Source organism: Camelina sativa, chromosome 14 (assembly GCF_030686135.1).
Source record: "Camelina sativa cultivar CO46 ecotype springtype chromosome 14, ASM3068613v1".
In the NCBI taxonomy this organism is placed as follows: domain Eukaryota; kingdom Viridiplantae; phylum Streptophyta; class Magnoliopsida; order Brassicales; family Brassicaceae; genus Camelina; species Camelina sativa.
Window position 1 is genome coordinate 5,422,038 of NC_141893.1, and position 15,259 is coordinate 5,437,296.

Below are 15,259 nucleotides of genomic sequence, written 5' to 3' on the forward strand. Positions count from 1 at the left end.
CAGTCTTACCAAAGAACAGCTCCGACCAATAGAAAATTTCTAGCTCTTTACTTAAATTATTATTATTGGAATTCTTTTATAAAATTCAATCATCAAAATTTTCTTGCCATCAAGTTAAAATATTCTAAATCCCCATACCGTAATCACAAAAACAAAATATACAAAAAGATTGCAAAACGAGCCAATTCGATCGAATCAATTTGCGCGACTAGAGATAATATAATTAATATTATTTCTAATGTGAATATTTTAAATGATGATTGATTTATCTATACAAAAACGAAACGAAGATATTTCCAAACAAAATTAATATTAGGTGTGATGAATTTGTAACTTTTGATAAATTCAAGCACATAATAAAAAAAAAATAGTAGGTGTGATGAATTTGTTATTCAAGCACATAATAAGAAAATTTAAAACAAAACACAATTAATAGCTTATTGAGTTGTCCTTTATCTTGGTACATCCCCCTAGCGAGCACATCTCAATACTATAATGATTCTATTATTTATGTTTACAGTTTTTAATTAGTTTCACTAAAACCCTAACGAGGTTATACTAACTTACAAATTTGGATTTTTTTCCACCCAGTAATTAAGAGACCTGATTATTTCACACAAACACATCAATCCAACCCTAATCCTAAAATGTAATGTTGGATTTTGCTAGCAATGACAATAATGTAATACTCCTGTTTCATTTTGTTTTGTTTTCCCTATAAAAGCAGTTCTATAAGAACGTAGGCTTTGTCTTAATCACCCTAGCCTGTGTATACACAGTAGTTTCTAGCTAGGTCCAAACTTTAAAGTTGTCTTTTTTGACCCAGGATTACTGATGAAGGAACCACTTTTTGTTACCAATTATGTAACACTCAAACTGCTTTTTATCTAATAGAAGGTGAATAATAATAATGGTGAGGTATTTCACAGTAACCTACCTAGTAATTTTGAGTTTTTGTGGGTAGGAAAGTAGAATTGCATGGTTTTGTTGCATAAATCCTGAGCCCGTGGCTCAAAGGCTAAAACACATATTGTCCTGTGTTATTGGTTTAACCTGATGGGTCCCAAGAGCCGTCTGGGGTTATATATGTCTCACACACCTAAAGCCAAAAAAAAGAAGAAGATAATATGATACTATGATTAAACTCTCAGGTTAAAATTCATAATCTGGACAGAGAATTTGCATATGCAGTGGTTACTAAACAAGATCTAAAAGCTGATGTATGTATTATTTTGCAAGATCTTGAGTTTGACCAGTGGAAGATAATAATGATAATGATTAAAAACACATGACAAGCAGATCTAAAGAGGAGATCCTGAGCATGAATGAGAACAAACTGAAATGTACTTTATCTGTTAGTTTATTTGGGCTTCCCTGGTGTCAAAGATTGTATTAGATACTAGAATTTTAGCATAGATATGGGAATGATAGAAGAAGAAACAATTATGAAACTAATAATGCAGAAGCTGTAAACTTATTATTTTTCCCTCACTTTAATAGCAATATGAGTCTCAAATCTTAAGTTACATCAGTTTGTTATATATTATCACTGTTTTTTTTTTTTTTTTAAAGTGACAATGTTATTATTATCATCAGTGGTTACTTTAATCAAAATCTAATGGAGCTGCAAAGAGGAAGAGCTCTCACAAATGATCTCTCCTAAAATGAAGCTGAAAACTTGCCTAATGTTCAGACTTAGTGTTTTAATGCCATATGAGAGATGCAATAAACTAGGAGGTTCGAGGAACCTTCATATTATATTTCCTAAGATTTTTATTTTAATACTTTAAATAAAAAAAGCTGCCCTTTCACACGGATAATGGTTTCTAATTCTAGAAACAGGTTTTGAGTATTTTTTATTTGCTTAAAGCTTTTTAAAATTTTTATTTACATTCTGCAACTACTTTTTGAGAACATGTTATATTATTATCTAATCAGAGTTATGTCTAGAGACTTGCCTTGCCTATTTAAGCACTCATCATAATGGTTGACAAAGATGGGCCAGCACTCAACTTCTCTTTCTCTCTTTCCTCTGCACGTTTTCAGTTTCTGTCTAAAGAACACAAACCCAATAAAGAAGTCAGAGGGAGAAAAAAAAAAGTTTGATTTGTAGTTCCATCAGAGCAGTTTCATCATATATACTCTTCTTTAAATTTGTCTTACTGTGATGTGGGCATTGTTCATTTGGGTTTCTCTGCTTCTCATAAGTATCACACATTGGATATATAGTTGGAAGAACCCTAAATGCAAAGGAAAGCTTCCACCTGGCTCCATGGGTTTCCCATTACTCGGGGAGACTATCCAGTTCTTCAAGCCAAACTCAACTTCAGACATCCCTCCCTTTGTCAAAGAAAGGGTAAAGAAGTAAGTGTCTCTCTTATTCTCTCATTCAAAGCAATGTGATTAATAACTAATGCTTCTAGTGTGTACGCAAAGGTTTTAAAACTCTTGTTCTAATACGTGTAGGTATGGTCCTATTTTCAAGACCAATCTCGTGGGCAGACCAGTTATTGTATCAACAGATGCTGATCTGAGTTATTTTGTGTTTCAACAAGAGGGTCGTTGTTTCCAGAGTTGGTATCCAGACACTTTTACCAACATCTTTGGGAGAAATAATGTTGGTTCACTACATGGGTTCATGTACAAGTACCTTAAAAGCATGGTCTTGACTCTCTTTGGCCATGATGGTCTCAAGAAGATGCTTCCTCAAGTCGAAATAACTGCAAGTAAGAGGTTAGAGCTTTGGTCAAATCAAGATTCAGTAGAACTCAAAGATGCAACCGCAAGCGTAAGTTTAACAAGCACACCTTTTCTGTTTCAGTTATAATCCTTGTTGCTAACATGTTGGTATCACACATTTTATCAGATGATCTTTGATCTCACCGCAAAGAAGTTGATCAGCCATGAACCAGACAAGTCATCAGAGAATCTAAGAGCAAACTTTGTTGCTTTCATTCAAGGATTGATCTCCTTCCCTTTTGACATCCCAGGCACAGCTTATCACAAATGTCTTCAGGTGAATCCATCATTCTCTTCAGTCTTCAACAATTTCTTGCCTCATCACATATTGGTACTAATGTTTTGAAACTGTCTTGTCTTGCAGGGTAGGGAAAAGGCAATGAAAATGTTGAAGAGTATGCTTCAAGAGAGGCGTAAGAACCCGCGGAAGATCCCAAGGGACTTCTTTGATTACGTTATTGAAGAGATTCAGAAAGAAGGGACAATTCTGACTGAGGATATTGCACTGGACTTGATGTTTGTCTTACTATTTGCCAGCTTCGAAACAACATCTCTCGCTTTAACTTTAGCTATCAAGTTTCTTACAGATGACCCTGCAGTCCTAAAGCGTTTAACGGTTAGTCAGAGGATCAACACAGTATATAGATATCTTTACCAAGAAGTGACAAATTTCTGGTTTATAATCAAAAAGCTAAACTGTGTTCATCTTCATGATCAGGAAGAACATGAGACAATTCTGAGAAACCGGAAAGATGCAGACTCAGGACTTACATGGGAAGAATACAAGTCAATGACTTACACATTTCAGGTTGCTTAAGATTTTGATTAAAAGTATGATAATTTCTAAAGTTTCAATACAAAGTTCAGCTGACTAAGTCTTAAGTAAACTCTGTATGCAGTTTATTAACGAAACAGCGAGACTAGCAAATATAGTTCCTGCAATCTTCAGAAAGACGTTGAGAGATATAAAATTCAAAGGTATGATAAAATAAAGTAAAATAACATTCTCAATGATTTAAGTGCCTCTTTTTTTCTTAAATTATTTATCATTAAGACTTTTGTCAATGGTTACAGATTATACCATTCCAGCCGGCTGGGCGGTGATGGTCTGTCCACCAGCTGTACATTTGAATCCAGAAAAGTATAAAGATCCTTTAGTCTTCAATCCATCAAGATGGGAGGTGAGGTCAAACCTTCTAAGTAACTTCTACTCCAAGTAAAACTGGGAAAAAAATAAAAATAATAACAGAACTAATCGAATTTGGATGTGATGCAGGGATCAAAAGCTACCAATGCATCAAAGCACTTCATGGCGTTTGGTGGCGGTATGAGGTTCTGTGTTGGAACCGACTTCACCAAATTGCAGATGGCTGCGTTTCTTCATACCTTGGTAACAAAATACAGGTTTGTAAAAGCTAATCATCTTAATTACACTCTTCTATTGTGTTAGATTCCAATAAGGCTGATTTGATTCTGGCCCCTTGAATTTATCAGGTGGGAAGAGATTAAAGGAGGAGACATACTTCGAACTCCTGGATTACAGTTTCCAAATGGTTACCATGTCAGACTCCATAAAAAAGAGACTTAGAGAATGTTTTTTAAGTAAAACAGAAGTGTTAGGATTTCTAATACGTCGTTATACATTTTCTAAGACTACAAATCATAAGTTAAGATGTGTCTTAGGTTTTAAAAGGCTGAGAATCAGCTACAAAGGTGAATACAACAATTTTGTTACTAGCTTTTGTGTCTTGCTCAGAAACTGTAATGTATAGTTATTGACCACAAAGGCATGTAAAAGAAAACAAGTACTACTGAGATTTATTATTCTCCTTAAGTTCTTGATCAAATCGTATATGTAAATTTCCTAAAGAAGTATTTATAATGAATATTGATACTCTATCCAAACTATAAAAGCTTGCAGAATCTCCTAAGCCTATAAATCTTCAATAGGAAATACACACATCAAAACATTAGGATGAAGATGAAAGTACTAATGTTTGGGATTGTTTCTGTAAAAGTTACCTTGGAACTTTTCTTCGATTGATCGATGAACGACAACACTGTAGTTTCAAGATGAAGATCGCCGCCAGAGGAAGCCCACCAACCCAAAAAACCATATGTTCCCTCTCGGTGATCTGCTGACGTGTCGGCTACTTTTCACCGGTTTATACATGATGATGTCACTAATTTTTATAAACGGGCTAATAAGTTTCGTTCCAAGCCCAACATCTTTCAATTTGAGGAATCAATAAAAACAATCCTTTTCAATTTGTAGTTACACAACCAAATAGGACAATGAATATAGTTAGAAACAGAGTTTGTAACAGTAATGATGAATGAAAGAAATATCATCAACAAGACCATTTGGAAGTAGGATAACAGTCTAGGCGATGGCACCATTTGCAATGTTTGTTCCCATTCTCTCCTTTGAAAAGCATCACAATCCCAACTGTCAAACCCGCTACGACAACTACACCGGCAATAAAGAACAACATGTACTGGCACGGGTTATACTTTGATCTGGCACGGCCACCATACTGCGAAGAGTTGCGTGACTCTTCCCATCCTAACTGAGGCCGGATCAGTAGTACAAACCCAAGTAAAAATCCGGTTAAGAAACCACCAATGTGAGCAAAGTTGTCAACCCAAGGAAGCAATCCTATTGCCAAATTGATTGCTATGATGAACAAGATTGTGAACAAAGCCGCCAGCTGGAAATTTATCAGAAACTCGTCAAGTCAATGCAACAATGATTCATTACAGTTAATGTTTGTATCTTGAAAAAGAACAGGCACATCATATGGTACCTTGTTGGCGTAGATAGTCCAGTTGATGAGAAGCTCTGATAACATTGCTCCCATGAGTCCAAGAAGAGCGCCCGAGGCACCAACTGAGATGCTATTTTGAAGGAAGAGAGCTGAGAGAATGTTTCCGCCAAATCCCGATATCAAGTAGACGAGTCCAATTCTTACTGCAGAGTCATTTTACAAGACATTATGAATATATGAAAAGAACGGAAGAATGAGAGAATCGCGGGTAATAATAGGAAAGACTTACTGAAGCCAAACTGCTGCTCAAGGCGGATACCGAAGAAGATTACATTGAACATATTAGTAAAAAGGTGAAAGACACCAGCGTGGAGCCACATAGATGTGATGAGCCTCCATTTTTCATTGCCTTGCACGACTTTCCTCCATTCCAAAGCTCCCATTTTCTCCAATCTGAAATCATCATATGGTTAGAATCATCACGGATAGGATAAAACATGGAATCACAACAATACCAAAAGTTACAGACCCCATTGCTAAGGCAGCTCATAATCTTAAATCCAACCATGCCCTCAAAGATACTAGGTCGTTTGACCAAAAATCGTGTAGTTTAGACAACAGAGCACAATGCTGTGATGAACTTTATCTTAAGAACAGAGTTTGTTTTGAGCAAAACATGGCATCAACAGAGTAAATGAAGCAATCGTAGATGATACCAATGAGGTTTGTGCATCAGTAAACTCTAATGGGGCAACGAGATCAGTATTCTTTCATAACATTTTGGAAAAAATAGGGATAATATTGAGACCCACAAGTTTGAAATTGAATTTTAAGGTGTCAAATTTGAATATAATGATCAAACAAAAGATAACTATCAAAATACCCACAAGCAAGAACTTGATTTGTAAGGCAGTACAGGATCAGACTGTCAAAACCTTGAAACTTAAGGGACAAACACTGAGACTTCTGGGGCTTTTGTGATTTAAAAAGACCAAAAAGTTCACCAAAATTAGGATTACGAGTTCTTAAAGAAGCTTACGTGGAAGAAGATGGGCCTAAAAGAGGGTTTTCTCTGAGTGGCTGGAACGAGAACCTACGGAGAAACTTGGCCACGCAATCTCCATTTGCACCATTGGTCGTCTTGGGGCAGTCGTTGATGAACATGACAACGATGAAGACGGCGACATTAGCCACGACAATAGTCGGAGTCAGCCAGGACGTCCACTGGGTGTCCCCTCTGTGTTTCCTACCTCTCTCCATATCTCTACTGGACATTCTCTCTCTCTTCTCTCGTCGTATAAAGAACAGCACAACTGGTGTTTACTATAAATAGTAAACACAAAAAATGAAATCAACGGATGAAAGACGATGAATAAATGGAAGAAGAATAGATTGAGACAGGACACATGAAACAGAGCAATCTATTATCAGAGATTCAGGCAGAGAGTTTTTTTAACCTTCAGTTTTCCTCTGTACCTATTGCTGGATTTTGGAGAAACTCAACCGTTGAATCGGTGGGTTTTCCCAACATATGGTGTCAATGGCAGCTCCTTGAAGATATTTTCTTTCCTTTTAACTTTCTGATAAAAATCTCAGACCTGAGAGAGGAAATAAATCAGACGTGAAATCACTTATATTGATTCTGTTATCATCGTAATTTTGTGGGGTATGATTTGTTAATAAATTGATGATGTGATAGACAAAGTCAATAAGGAATACTAATAAACTTACTATAAGTATATAAATTCCTACATATAATGTGCCTGCACTATCCATTTTATTTACCTGACAAAAATAGACAAATCAACAGGAGGAGGAGCATTGACCAATCCAATATATATATATATATATATATATATGTCTCTCACCACAATCAATGGTCAAACTAAAAACTGAATCTTTGATTATATGATGTAAACACCAAAATTCTAAGAAAGCATATCCAAAAAGCTTTTGTTCAATCTACCATCCGATAACATATCGATAACCATCTTTGTAGTGAAAGCATCAGCAGCGTACCCTCCCCTTTTCATTTCTTCAATGAATTCAGCTGATGTATTTATGTCACTACCTCGGAGATGTGCTCGGATTAGTATGTTGTATGTACAACCATCTGGCTCATGCTCATCCTCTTCCATTTTTTTAAACAACAGGTCCGCTTCAGATAGTGAGCCTTTCTTACACAGTCCTCCAATCATTATGTTGTATGTCTTAACATCGGGCTTCACTCCTCTAAGAGGTAGAATACAGAATAAATCCCAAGCATCATCTACCTTACCATCATTGCACATCCCGTGAATGATGATGTTATAGATACCAATATCGAGTTCCATCTTACTCTTCTGGATTTTTTCAAATATTTCCAATGCTTTTTTTACTTCTCCACTGTCCCACAAACCATCCAGCAAAATTTTGTAAGTCACAATATTAGGAGGAACACGACGAGAAACCATCTCCTGGAAGAGTTCTTTGGCGACCTCAAGTTTCCCCGATTGACAAAACCCTTGGATTAGAGTGTTATAAGTAACTGTATCTGCAACCACTCCTCTCAAGGACATTGCACGGAAGAGTTCCAAACCATCATCAACCCGCTCAGCCTTACAATATCCATTTATGAGGATATTAAACGTCACAGTATTAGTATCACACTCTTTGCTAACCATCACGTCCAGCATCTGGTTTGCCTCATCTAGGCGGTTCTCCTTGCAAAACCCATCTATCAAAGAATTGTATGTAATCGTATTAGGAGATATACCTCGTCGAATCATCTCCTTGTGCAGTTCTTGGGCCTCTAGAAGTTTTCCCTCTTTCACAAAACTATCAATCAATACGTTGAATGTGACAACGTTGGGGGTGATTCTCCTTGTGATCATATCCCTCAGCAACTGTGCACCATCATCCCATCTACCATCATTACAGAAGCCTCTGATGAGAGTGTTGTAGGTAATAATATCTGATTTGATCCCTTTCACTTCCATTTCACTAAATAGGTTGAATGCATCGTCGAGGCTCCCGTCTTTGCAGAGGCCATCAATGATGATATTGTATTTGAATGCATCGAGCTTGATATTTCTTCCTTCCATCTTTCTGAGCAACTCAATGGCCAAGGCAGTTTTGCCGGACTTGCACATTACATTTAGAACCGGTCCATAGGTAACTCCATCGGGTTGACAGCCATTTGCAACCATTCGATCTATCAAAACCACAGCTTCAGAGACTTTACCATTGAGACAAAGTCCATTGACCAAAGTGTTAATCGTAATGAGATTGGGTGTATGTCCCATTTCAACCATTCGATCAACTAACCCCACCGCTTGGGAAACTCGGCCCTCGAGACATAATCCGTTTATCAAAGTTGTAAAAGTGATGGTGTTAGGCTCATACCCAAGTTTCAGGATCTTCCCCAAAACAGAATAAGCAAAACCTAGTTTTCGGCGTCGGCAGAAGCAATTGATCATAATACTCAAAGTGTAGATGCTATGTGCAACCCCACTCAACTCCATTTGCTTGCATAGATCTAACACAAGATCATACTGTTTTGTCCTGGCAACAGCACCAAACAATCTACTGAAATCAAAAAGACTAGGACGAGGACGAGACCGAAGCATGTCTTGGAAGAGATTGGCAGCATCATCTGGCTTAATATCTACAAGCCCACTCCTCAGTCTCTCTCTATAAGAGAGATTTCTATCACTGAAACTAGAGAAGTCTCGTTCGCAGCAAAAGAACAGCTCATTCGGGCTATAGAGGAGTAAATCATTTCTCAGAGTACCTGTCTCCGGGAGGCGAGCCTGCAAAAATTTCAAAGCTTTTTTAGAACTCCATCTCCGTATCATCAACATCATCTCAATTCTCAAGCTGATTCGTTCCTTCTCAAGCTTTTAGCACTCTGTGTAATTTACAAAACAAGCGCTCCGCTCAGAGACAACAAAAAAAAAAGTGAAAAAAAAAGAGAGAAGAAGATAGAGAGACTAAACCGGTTCAGTGACCAAACCCTCGTGGGCCGTGGCCCATATATAATACAGTACTCCGCTTAAATTAAAATTTGTCCGATAGTTGACTGGTGACTAGAAGAAGGGACCACATGAAAACTATTAAATGACTTGAGTTTCAAAATTAATAAAAAAAAATATTTTTACCAATCTCTCGTCAAAAAAAGGGAGAGAGAGAGAGACAGATATTATTTCTGTTAATTTCCATAATCTAATCATCCATCATCTTCTTCATCTCTCTCTCTCTCTCTCTCTCTCTCTCATCTCATCTCGTTCTCTCGAAACCCTAACAATCTCAATTTCGTCTTCTCAGATTGATTCCTTCCCTTTTTATGACGTAACGCTACACCAATTTCAACGATTTAGTTTTTTTTTTTTAATCACACAAAAAAAAAAAAAAAAAAAGAGAGAGAGACAATGTCAACGGAGAATAACAGGGGGAATTCGTCATCCCTGCCACCATCATCATCATCCTCCGACGCAATCGATCCAGCACCGTTGCTTTTAAACGGAGAAGATAATGAAGGAAGCAACGGAGGAGGAGGAAGTGGGGGGGAACGGAGATCTGTGAGGAGACAAGGTTTGAGAGAAGCCGCTAGGTTTCTAAGTCGTGCGAGTAGCGGACGTGTTATGAGGGAACCTTCTATGCTCGTGAGGGAGGCTGCGGCTGAGCAGCTAGAGGAGAGACAAAGCGATTGGGCTTATTCGAAGCCTGTGGTGGTTCTTGACATCGTTTGGAACCTGGCTTTTGTTTCCGTTGCCACGGCTGTTTTGGTTATGAGCAGGGACGAGCATCCGATTATGCCGCTTAGGGTTTGGCTTTTGGGTTATGCTTTGCAATGCGTGTTGCATATGGTTTGTGTTTGTTTTGAGTATCGGAGGAGGAATAGGAGGAGAACGATTAGGAATACTCCACGCTCACGCTCTTCTTCTTCTTCTTCTTCCTCCTCTTCGTCTTCTTCTTCCTTGGAGGAAGATGCTTTGGTTTCCAGGAGGAATTCGAATGAGCACGACTTGTCTCTCGGGCACTTGGACAGCGAAAGCAGCAGGTTTGTGCCTAGATCACATGTTTGTTTCCGGCATTTTGATGTGTATTTTGCCTCGAGCTTGTTTAGATTTCAATAACTTGTGAGCTTTGCTGTGGTAGCGTCTTAAAAGCTTAGGCTGTTTGCACTTAAGTTACATATTTGAGCTAGGCAGGTACATATTATAGTGTGGATTCTTATCTAAATGCTTTGCTCTGCACCTTTTATACAAAGCGTCTACCTTTATGATCCTTGATGCGTTACAATCTAACTGAGATTATATGCAACTTGTGATGAAATTGTGATGTTACATACATATAGGACAATGGATTCACTCCTTTCTTATAACACAAATTTAGGAAATCAGACATTGACTCTTGTCCTTGCTACCAGATTTTTTTATTATTCTTTATTTTTTACAACAAAATTAGTAATACCATGTTTTGAGATTCTTATTTCACTTACTGTTTTCCAATGCAGTGTTGCAAAACATCTGGAATCTGCCAATACAATGTTTTCCTTTATATGGTGGATCATTGGATTCTACTGGGTATCTGCTGGTGGCCAAGAGTTGGCACAAGAATCCCCTCGGATTTACTGGTTTGTTCTTTCCTCCCATCTCTATTATTCTTAAGTGTTAGCCTGTTCCGCCACTGAATAGCATTGCTTATGCCAGGTTGTCTATCGTCTTTCTTGGTTTCGATGTGTTCTTTGTTGTCTTCTGTGTTGCGTTGGCTTGCGTTATTGGAATTGCTGTCTGCTGTTGCCTTCCATGCATCATTGCAGTTCTATACGCCGTTGCAGATCAGGTACTTCTCATAACCAATTCATCTTATATCCTAAGCCGCCATGTTGTGCTACTTGTTTTATAACACAACATGATTAATAAATGCAGGAAGGTGCTTCAAAAGAAGACATTGAGCAGCTCACCAAATTCAAGTTTCGCAAAGTAGGTGATGCCAACAAACATACTGGTGATGAAGCCCAAGGAACTACTGAGGGGATAATGACCGAGTGTGGTACAGATTCACCCATTGAACATACTCTTTTGCAAGAGGATGCGGTAAGTATACACTATAACACATTCAACCCTCCTCCTCGAAGAACAAATCCTAACTTAGATAATTATTATGCTTTATGACTCTTATGATTCTGCATTATAGGAATGTTGCATCTGTCTCTCTGCATATGAAGACGGAACAGAACTAAGGGAACTTCCATGTGGCCACCATTTCCACTGCTCCTGCGTAGACAAATGGCTATACATAAACGCGACTTGCCCACTCTGCAAATACAACATCCTCAAGAGTAGCAACTTGGATCGAGAGGAAGTCTAGACGAATACAGCATTACTTGTTCATGACCCACAACATATTTGATCAGGAGACTTGGGGTTAAGGTAGAAAACAAAACCGGTTTGTTTTATAGATATGATGCATTGTTTGTGATATGATATCTATACAAAATTATTATACTTATTTGTTTGTTTTTGTTTTTCGTTTTTTTGATTTGGAAACTAATCAGGTCTGTACATCTGTATCTATCGTGGTTCTCTTGAAACCAATGTTTTGTACTACCTCTTTCTCACTCTACCTCGAATTTGTTAGAGATTTTCTTCATCTTAGATCTTTTTTAGTTATGTATCAATGAAGATTTTGATTGTTAATTTAATGTTTTTCCAGTTTGTTTTTCAACCTTCAAGCTGAAGTTGTATAGCCAGTGAATAACTCTGATACTACCATAGTACCATCACTTCTAGCTCAAACACACCATCCGATTAACTCTTGAAAACTGAAGTTAAACTGTAATAGTAAGCACAATTACATAACAAACCAAATCCGATTAGATTTTAATTTGTGTTTATGTATATTTAAGACAAAATTTGAACAAAGCAAATCAAAATTTTAGCCAGGACCTGAATCTTATAAGGAAACCGAGATTGTTGTACCGGTTTTATCTTCAGACCCGGTTTGTTTTGTCCGGTTTGGTCAAATTAGAGCAGAACCTTTTTATCCAGAAACTGAAGAAGACGCAAGTGTTGTAGTTCAGTTCTCTTCGTATCGTCGTCTCGTCTCATGGAGAGTATTATCAGGTGCCTTTCTTTTTTATCTCCTCATCTATGGCTTTGAGGCGACTATTTGCTTTCCTATTCTCCTATTGCTTTGTCAGCCCTTACTATCTTATCTCTCGTGTTGATATCTATGTTAGCCATTTAGATTCTGGGTTAGAAATTGTGAGTCTCGGTCTTATTTTTAAGAATCTTTTGGACGGAGTGGAGTGGTTTTTTTGTTGTGTAAACTGTCACATGCTGCTAATTTCGCTTGTTAGGTGATGATGCTTTTCATGCCCGCCAAGTGTTCGACGAATTGCCTCATTATTGTATATTTGTATTGTCTGTTGATATCGTTTGGCGTTATGTAAGCTGATTCCTGTTAGATATATATTTCATTTGGTATTCGTATTACTAGATTTGAGAAAATTTCAGTAGTTTTGTCTACTAATTCAACAAAGCTGATGTCTTTTTTACTTCAGCCTTCTCGGTGTATCTGTGAATAGTATGCATGTCTTATTGCTGTCTCATCTGTATTTCACGAATAACTTCATCTGTCTGATGTGAATTCCATGTACTACTTTGCAGGCTGTTCTGAGTAAACCCTGTGATAAAGAGGCTTTCTTTCTTGTTAACAAGGACACACTAGTGACATGGCTGCATCAGCTTCAACCCGTTTCCTTGTTCTGCTCAAAGAGTTTTCAGCCTTCAGAAAGATATCATGGACTTCTGGTGCAACTAATTTCCACCGTCAATCTCGTTTGCTATGCCATGTTGCGAAAGAAGACGGGTCTCTCACTCTTGCAAGCCTTGATTTGGGTAAAAAGCCACGGAAATTTGGGAGAAGTAAGGCGACAAAGCTTGAGGGAAGTTATGTTACTGATATGGGCCAAGGTAAGGTAAGAGCGGTAAAGAACGATAAAATGAAAGTAGTGAGGGAAAAGAAACCAGCTGAGATAGTGTCGCCTTTGTTTTCTGCAAAATCCTTTGAGGAGCTTGGCCTCCCAGATTCATTGTTAGACAGCTTGGAAAGAGAAGGTTTCTCTGTCCCAACAGATGTCCAATCAGCAGCTGTCCCAGCAATTATCAAAGGTCACGATGCAGTGATTCAGTCTTACACAGGATCTGGCAAAACCCTGGCTTATCTACTTCCAATATTATCCGAAATTGGTCCACTAGCAGAAACATCTAGAAGCTCCCAGAGTGAAAGCGAGAAGAGGGCTGAGATTCAGGCGATGATTGTTGCTCCATCAAGAGAACTCGGTATGCAGATAGTTAGAGAGGTGGAGAAACTGCTTGGACCTGTTCACCGAAGAATGGTTCAGCAGTTGGTAGGAGGTGCCAACCGAATGAGGCAAGAAGAGGCCCTTAAGAAAAATAAACCTGCAATTGTTGTTGGCACTCCTGGGAGAATTGCAGAGATAAGCAAATGTGGGAAATTGCACACTCATGGGTGTAGATTCTTGGTGCTAGACGAAGTCGATGAGCTTTTATCGTTTAATTTCCGAGAAGATATCCATCGAATACTAGAACATGTAGGAAAGAGATCTGGGGCTGGTCCTAAAGGGGAAGTCGATGAACGTGCTAACCGGCAGACAATTCTAGTCTCGGCAACAGTGCCATTCTCGGTTATCCGAGCAGCTAAGAGCTGGAGTCACGAGCCGGTTCTTGTCCAAGCCAACAAAGTCACTCCTCTTGATACCGTTCAACCATCTGCACCGGCGATTAGCTTAACTCCCACGACTTCTGAGGCTAATGGCCAGATTCAGACTACTATCCAGAGCTTACCTCCAGCTTTAAAACACTATTACTGCATCTCAAAACATCAACACAAAGTCGACACGTTAAGGAGATGCGTTCACGCTCTTGACGCCCAATCGGTTATAGCCTTCATGAACCACTCGAGGCAGCTCAAAGACGTGGTCTACAAACTAGAAGCTCGTGGTATGAATTCAGCTGAGATGCACGGAGATCTCGGGAAGCTAGGGAGATCAACAGTTCTAAAGAAGTTCAAGAACGGGGAAATTAAGGTACTAGTGACAAATGAGCTCTCTGCTAGGGGTCTTGATGTTGCTGAATGTGACCTGGTGGTGAATCTAGAGCTTCCAACGGATGCGGTTCACTATGCTCATAGAGCTGGGAGAACAGAGAGGCTGGGAAGGAAAGGGACGGTGGTAACAGTGTGTGAGGAATCACAAGTGTTTATAGTGAAGAAGATGGAGAAGCAGCTTGGTTTGCCTTTCTTGTATTGTGAGTTTGTTGATGGAGAGCTTGTTGTCACTGAGGAAGACAAAGCTATTATAAGGTAAAAGATGTAATTCTGCTTTTGTATTATGTAGTTTTCAGATACTTTTATAACTAGTTACAAGTTCAGAATTTTGTCTCTCTCTCTCTTTTTATTTTTAATATCCTATATATATTTGTATCAGTAAGAACATAACGAGTGTTGAAATTTACATTGTGACATAAAAATCTGTTAGGATCCAAGAAAACGTTTGCAACTGTGAGTATGTATCAGCAAATACAGACAGACTTACGTATCAATTGGATTCGGCGAAACAGTTTGATTGAACAATTCTCAGTCCTGCGTTCATTAGTTTCCATTTGATGTCCAAAAAAAATAGTTTCCATATGTTGAAGACTTACTTCTTCAAGTAAACAAATCTTTACACGAATACGATCTCA

The 15,259-nt window shown here is 38.3% G+C and overlaps 5 protein-coding genes and 1 long non-coding RNA gene across 11 annotated transcripts; 3 read left to right on the forward strand and 3 right to left on the reverse strand.

Annotated features, from left to right (window-relative positions):
• Positions 1-865: 865 nt before the first annotated feature.
• Positions 866-4,898, reverse strand: LOC104739926 (uncharacterized). Of its 2 annotated transcripts, none has more exons than XR_002035114.2 (8): positions 4,762-4,898; positions 4,030-4,271; positions 3,821-3,961; positions 2,808-3,332; positions 2,651-2,720; positions 2,164-2,340; positions 1,959-2,053; positions 866-1,099 (listed from the first exon to the last, which is right to left on the reverse strand). It is a non-coding gene; the product is annotated as an uncharacterized LOC104739926 (long non-coding RNA). The 2 variants fall into 2 exon arrangements; XR_015580030.1 differs by having other exon boundaries at positions 2,808-3,340.
• LOC104739925 (cytochrome P450 87A3-like) lies at positions 2,047-4,644 on the forward strand. 2 transcript variants are annotated; one of them, XR_015580027.1, is made up of 9 exons: positions 2,047-2,364; positions 2,467-2,788; positions 2,867-3,016; positions 3,104-3,355; positions 3,462-3,547; positions 3,639-3,717; positions 3,814-3,920; positions 4,016-4,143; positions 4,234-4,644. XR_015580027.1 is itself a non-coding variant. In XM_087484460.1 (9 exons), the coding sequence occupies exons 1-9, from the start codon at positions 2,168-2,170 to the stop codon at positions 4,325-4,327; spliced, it is 1,419 nt and encodes a 472-aa protein (XP_087340586.1). In that variant the 5' UTR covers positions 2,047-2,167; the 3' UTR covers positions 4,328-4,644. The 2 variants fall into 2 exon arrangements, 1 of the variants encoding a protein (XP_087340586.1); XM_087484460.1 differs by having other exon boundaries at positions 3,458-3,547.
• Positions 4,899-4,948: 50 nt separating the features above from the next.
• On the reverse strand, positions 4,949-7,105 carry LOC104739924 (RHOMBOID-like protein 6, mitochondrial). 2 transcript variants are annotated; one of them, XM_010460404.3, is made up of 5 exons: positions 6,984-7,105; positions 6,547-6,830; positions 5,797-5,960; positions 5,547-5,710; positions 4,949-5,450 (listed from the first exon to the last, which is right to left on the reverse strand). In XM_010460404.3, exons 2-5 carry the CDS (start codon positions 6,780-6,782, stop codon positions 5,091-5,093), a joined length of 924 nt encoding a protein of 307 aa, XP_010458706.1. In that variant the 5' UTR covers positions 6,783-6,830; positions 6,984-7,105; the 3' UTR covers positions 4,949-5,090. The 2 variants fall into 2 exon arrangements, with proteins under 2 accessions (XP_010458706.1, XP_010458705.1); XM_010460403.3 differs by having other exon boundaries at positions 6,965-7,105.
• Positions 7,068-9,484, reverse strand: LOC104739927 (uncharacterized). 2 transcript variants are annotated; one of them, XR_015580026.1, is made up of 3 exons: positions 7,527-9,455; positions 7,239-7,292; positions 7,068-7,105 (listed from the first exon to the last, which is right to left on the reverse strand). XR_015580026.1 is itself a non-coding variant. In XM_019235836.2 (1 exon), exon 1 carries the CDS (start codon positions 9,350-9,352, stop codon positions 7,436-7,438), a length of 1,917 nt encoding a protein of 638 aa, XP_019091381.2. In that variant the 5' UTR covers positions 9,353-9,484; the 3' UTR covers positions 7,385-7,435. The 2 variants fall into 2 exon arrangements, 1 of the variants encoding a protein (XP_019091381.2); XM_019235836.2 differs by lacking the exons at positions 7,068-7,105; positions 7,239-7,292 and having other exon boundaries at positions 7,385-9,484.
• A 123-nt stretch (positions 9,485-9,607) lies between these two features.
• LOC104739928 (E3 ubiquitin-protein ligase At1g12760) lies at positions 9,608-12,195 on the forward strand. Of its 2 annotated transcripts, XR_760108.3 has the most exons (6): positions 9,632-10,548; positions 11,005-11,124; positions 11,201-11,333; positions 11,420-11,587; positions 11,688-11,923; positions 12,049-12,195. XR_760108.3 is itself a non-coding variant. In XM_010460408.3 (5 exons), the coding sequence occupies exons 1-5, from the start codon at positions 9,917-9,919 to the stop codon at positions 11,859-11,861; spliced, it is 1,227 nt and encodes a 408-aa protein (XP_010458710.2). In that variant the 5' UTR covers positions 9,608-9,916; the 3' UTR covers positions 11,862-12,195. The 2 variants fall into 2 exon arrangements, 1 of the variants encoding a protein (XP_010458710.2); XM_010460408.3 differs by having other exon boundaries at positions 9,608-10,548; positions 11,688-12,195.
• LOC104739929 (DEAD-box ATP-dependent RNA helicase 47, mitochondrial) lies at positions 12,121-15,066 on the forward strand. Its single transcript, XM_010460409.3, has 2 exons — positions 12,121-12,616; positions 13,163-15,066. The coding sequence occupies exon 2, from the start codon at positions 13,228-13,230 to the stop codon at positions 14,881-14,883; it is 1,656 nt and encodes a 551-aa protein (XP_010458711.1). The 5' UTR covers positions 12,121-12,616; positions 13,163-13,227; the 3' UTR covers positions 14,884-15,066.
• Positions 15,067-15,259: the final 193 nt, after the last annotated feature.

What these genes read in the sequence shown, in the direction of transcription:
- LOC104739924 (XM_010460404.3), bottom strand. Translation starts at nt 6,782, where the DNA reads ATGTCCAGTAGAGATATGGAGAGAGGTAGGAAACACAGAGGGGACACC. An exon ending in TTAGGCCCATCTTCTTCCAC is followed by an intron (nt 5,961 to 6,546) that starts GTAAGCTTCTTT and finishes TGATGATTTCAG; the next exon opens with ATTGGAGAAAATGGGAGCTT. An exon ending in TGAGCAGCAGTTTGGCTTCA is followed by an intron (nt 5,711 to 5,796) that starts GTAAGTCTTTCC and finishes ATGACTCTGCAG; the next exon opens with TAAGAATTGGACTCGTCTAC.
- LOC104739929 (XM_010460409.3), top strand. Translation starts at nt 13,228, where the DNA reads ATGGCTGCATCAGCTTCAACCCGTTTCCTTGTTCTGCTCAAAGAGTTT.
- LOC104739928 (XM_010460408.3), top strand. Translation starts at nt 9,917, where the DNA reads ATGTCAACGGAGAATAACAGGGGGAATTCGTCATCCCTGCCACCATCA. An exon ending in GAATCCCCTCGGATTTACTG is followed by an intron (nt 11,125 to 11,200) that starts GTTTGTTCTTTC and finishes TGCTTATGCCAG; the next exon opens with GTTGTCTATCGTCTTTCTTG. An exon ending in CTCTTTTGCAAGAGGATGCG is followed by an intron (nt 11,588 to 11,687) that starts GTAAGTATACAC and finishes TCTGCATTATAG; the next exon opens with GAATGTTGCATCTGTCTCTC.
- LOC104739927 (XM_019235836.2), bottom strand. Translation starts at nt 9,352, where the DNA reads ATGATGTTGATGATACGGAGATGGAGTTCTAAAAAAGCTTTGAAATTT.
- LOC104739925 (XM_087484460.1), top strand. Translation starts at nt 2,168, where the DNA reads ATGTGGGCATTGTTCATTTGGGTTTCTCTGCTTCTCATAAGTATCACA. An exon ending in GTCAAAGAAAGGGTAAAGAA is followed by an intron (nt 2,365 to 2,466) that starts GTAAGTGTCTCT and finishes TAATACGTGTAG; the next exon opens with GTATGGTCCTATTTTCAAGA. An exon ending in CTTATCACAAATGTCTTCAG is followed by an intron (nt 3,017 to 3,103) that starts GTGAATCCATCA and finishes CTTGTCTTGCAG; the next exon opens with GGTAGGGAAAAGGCAATGAA.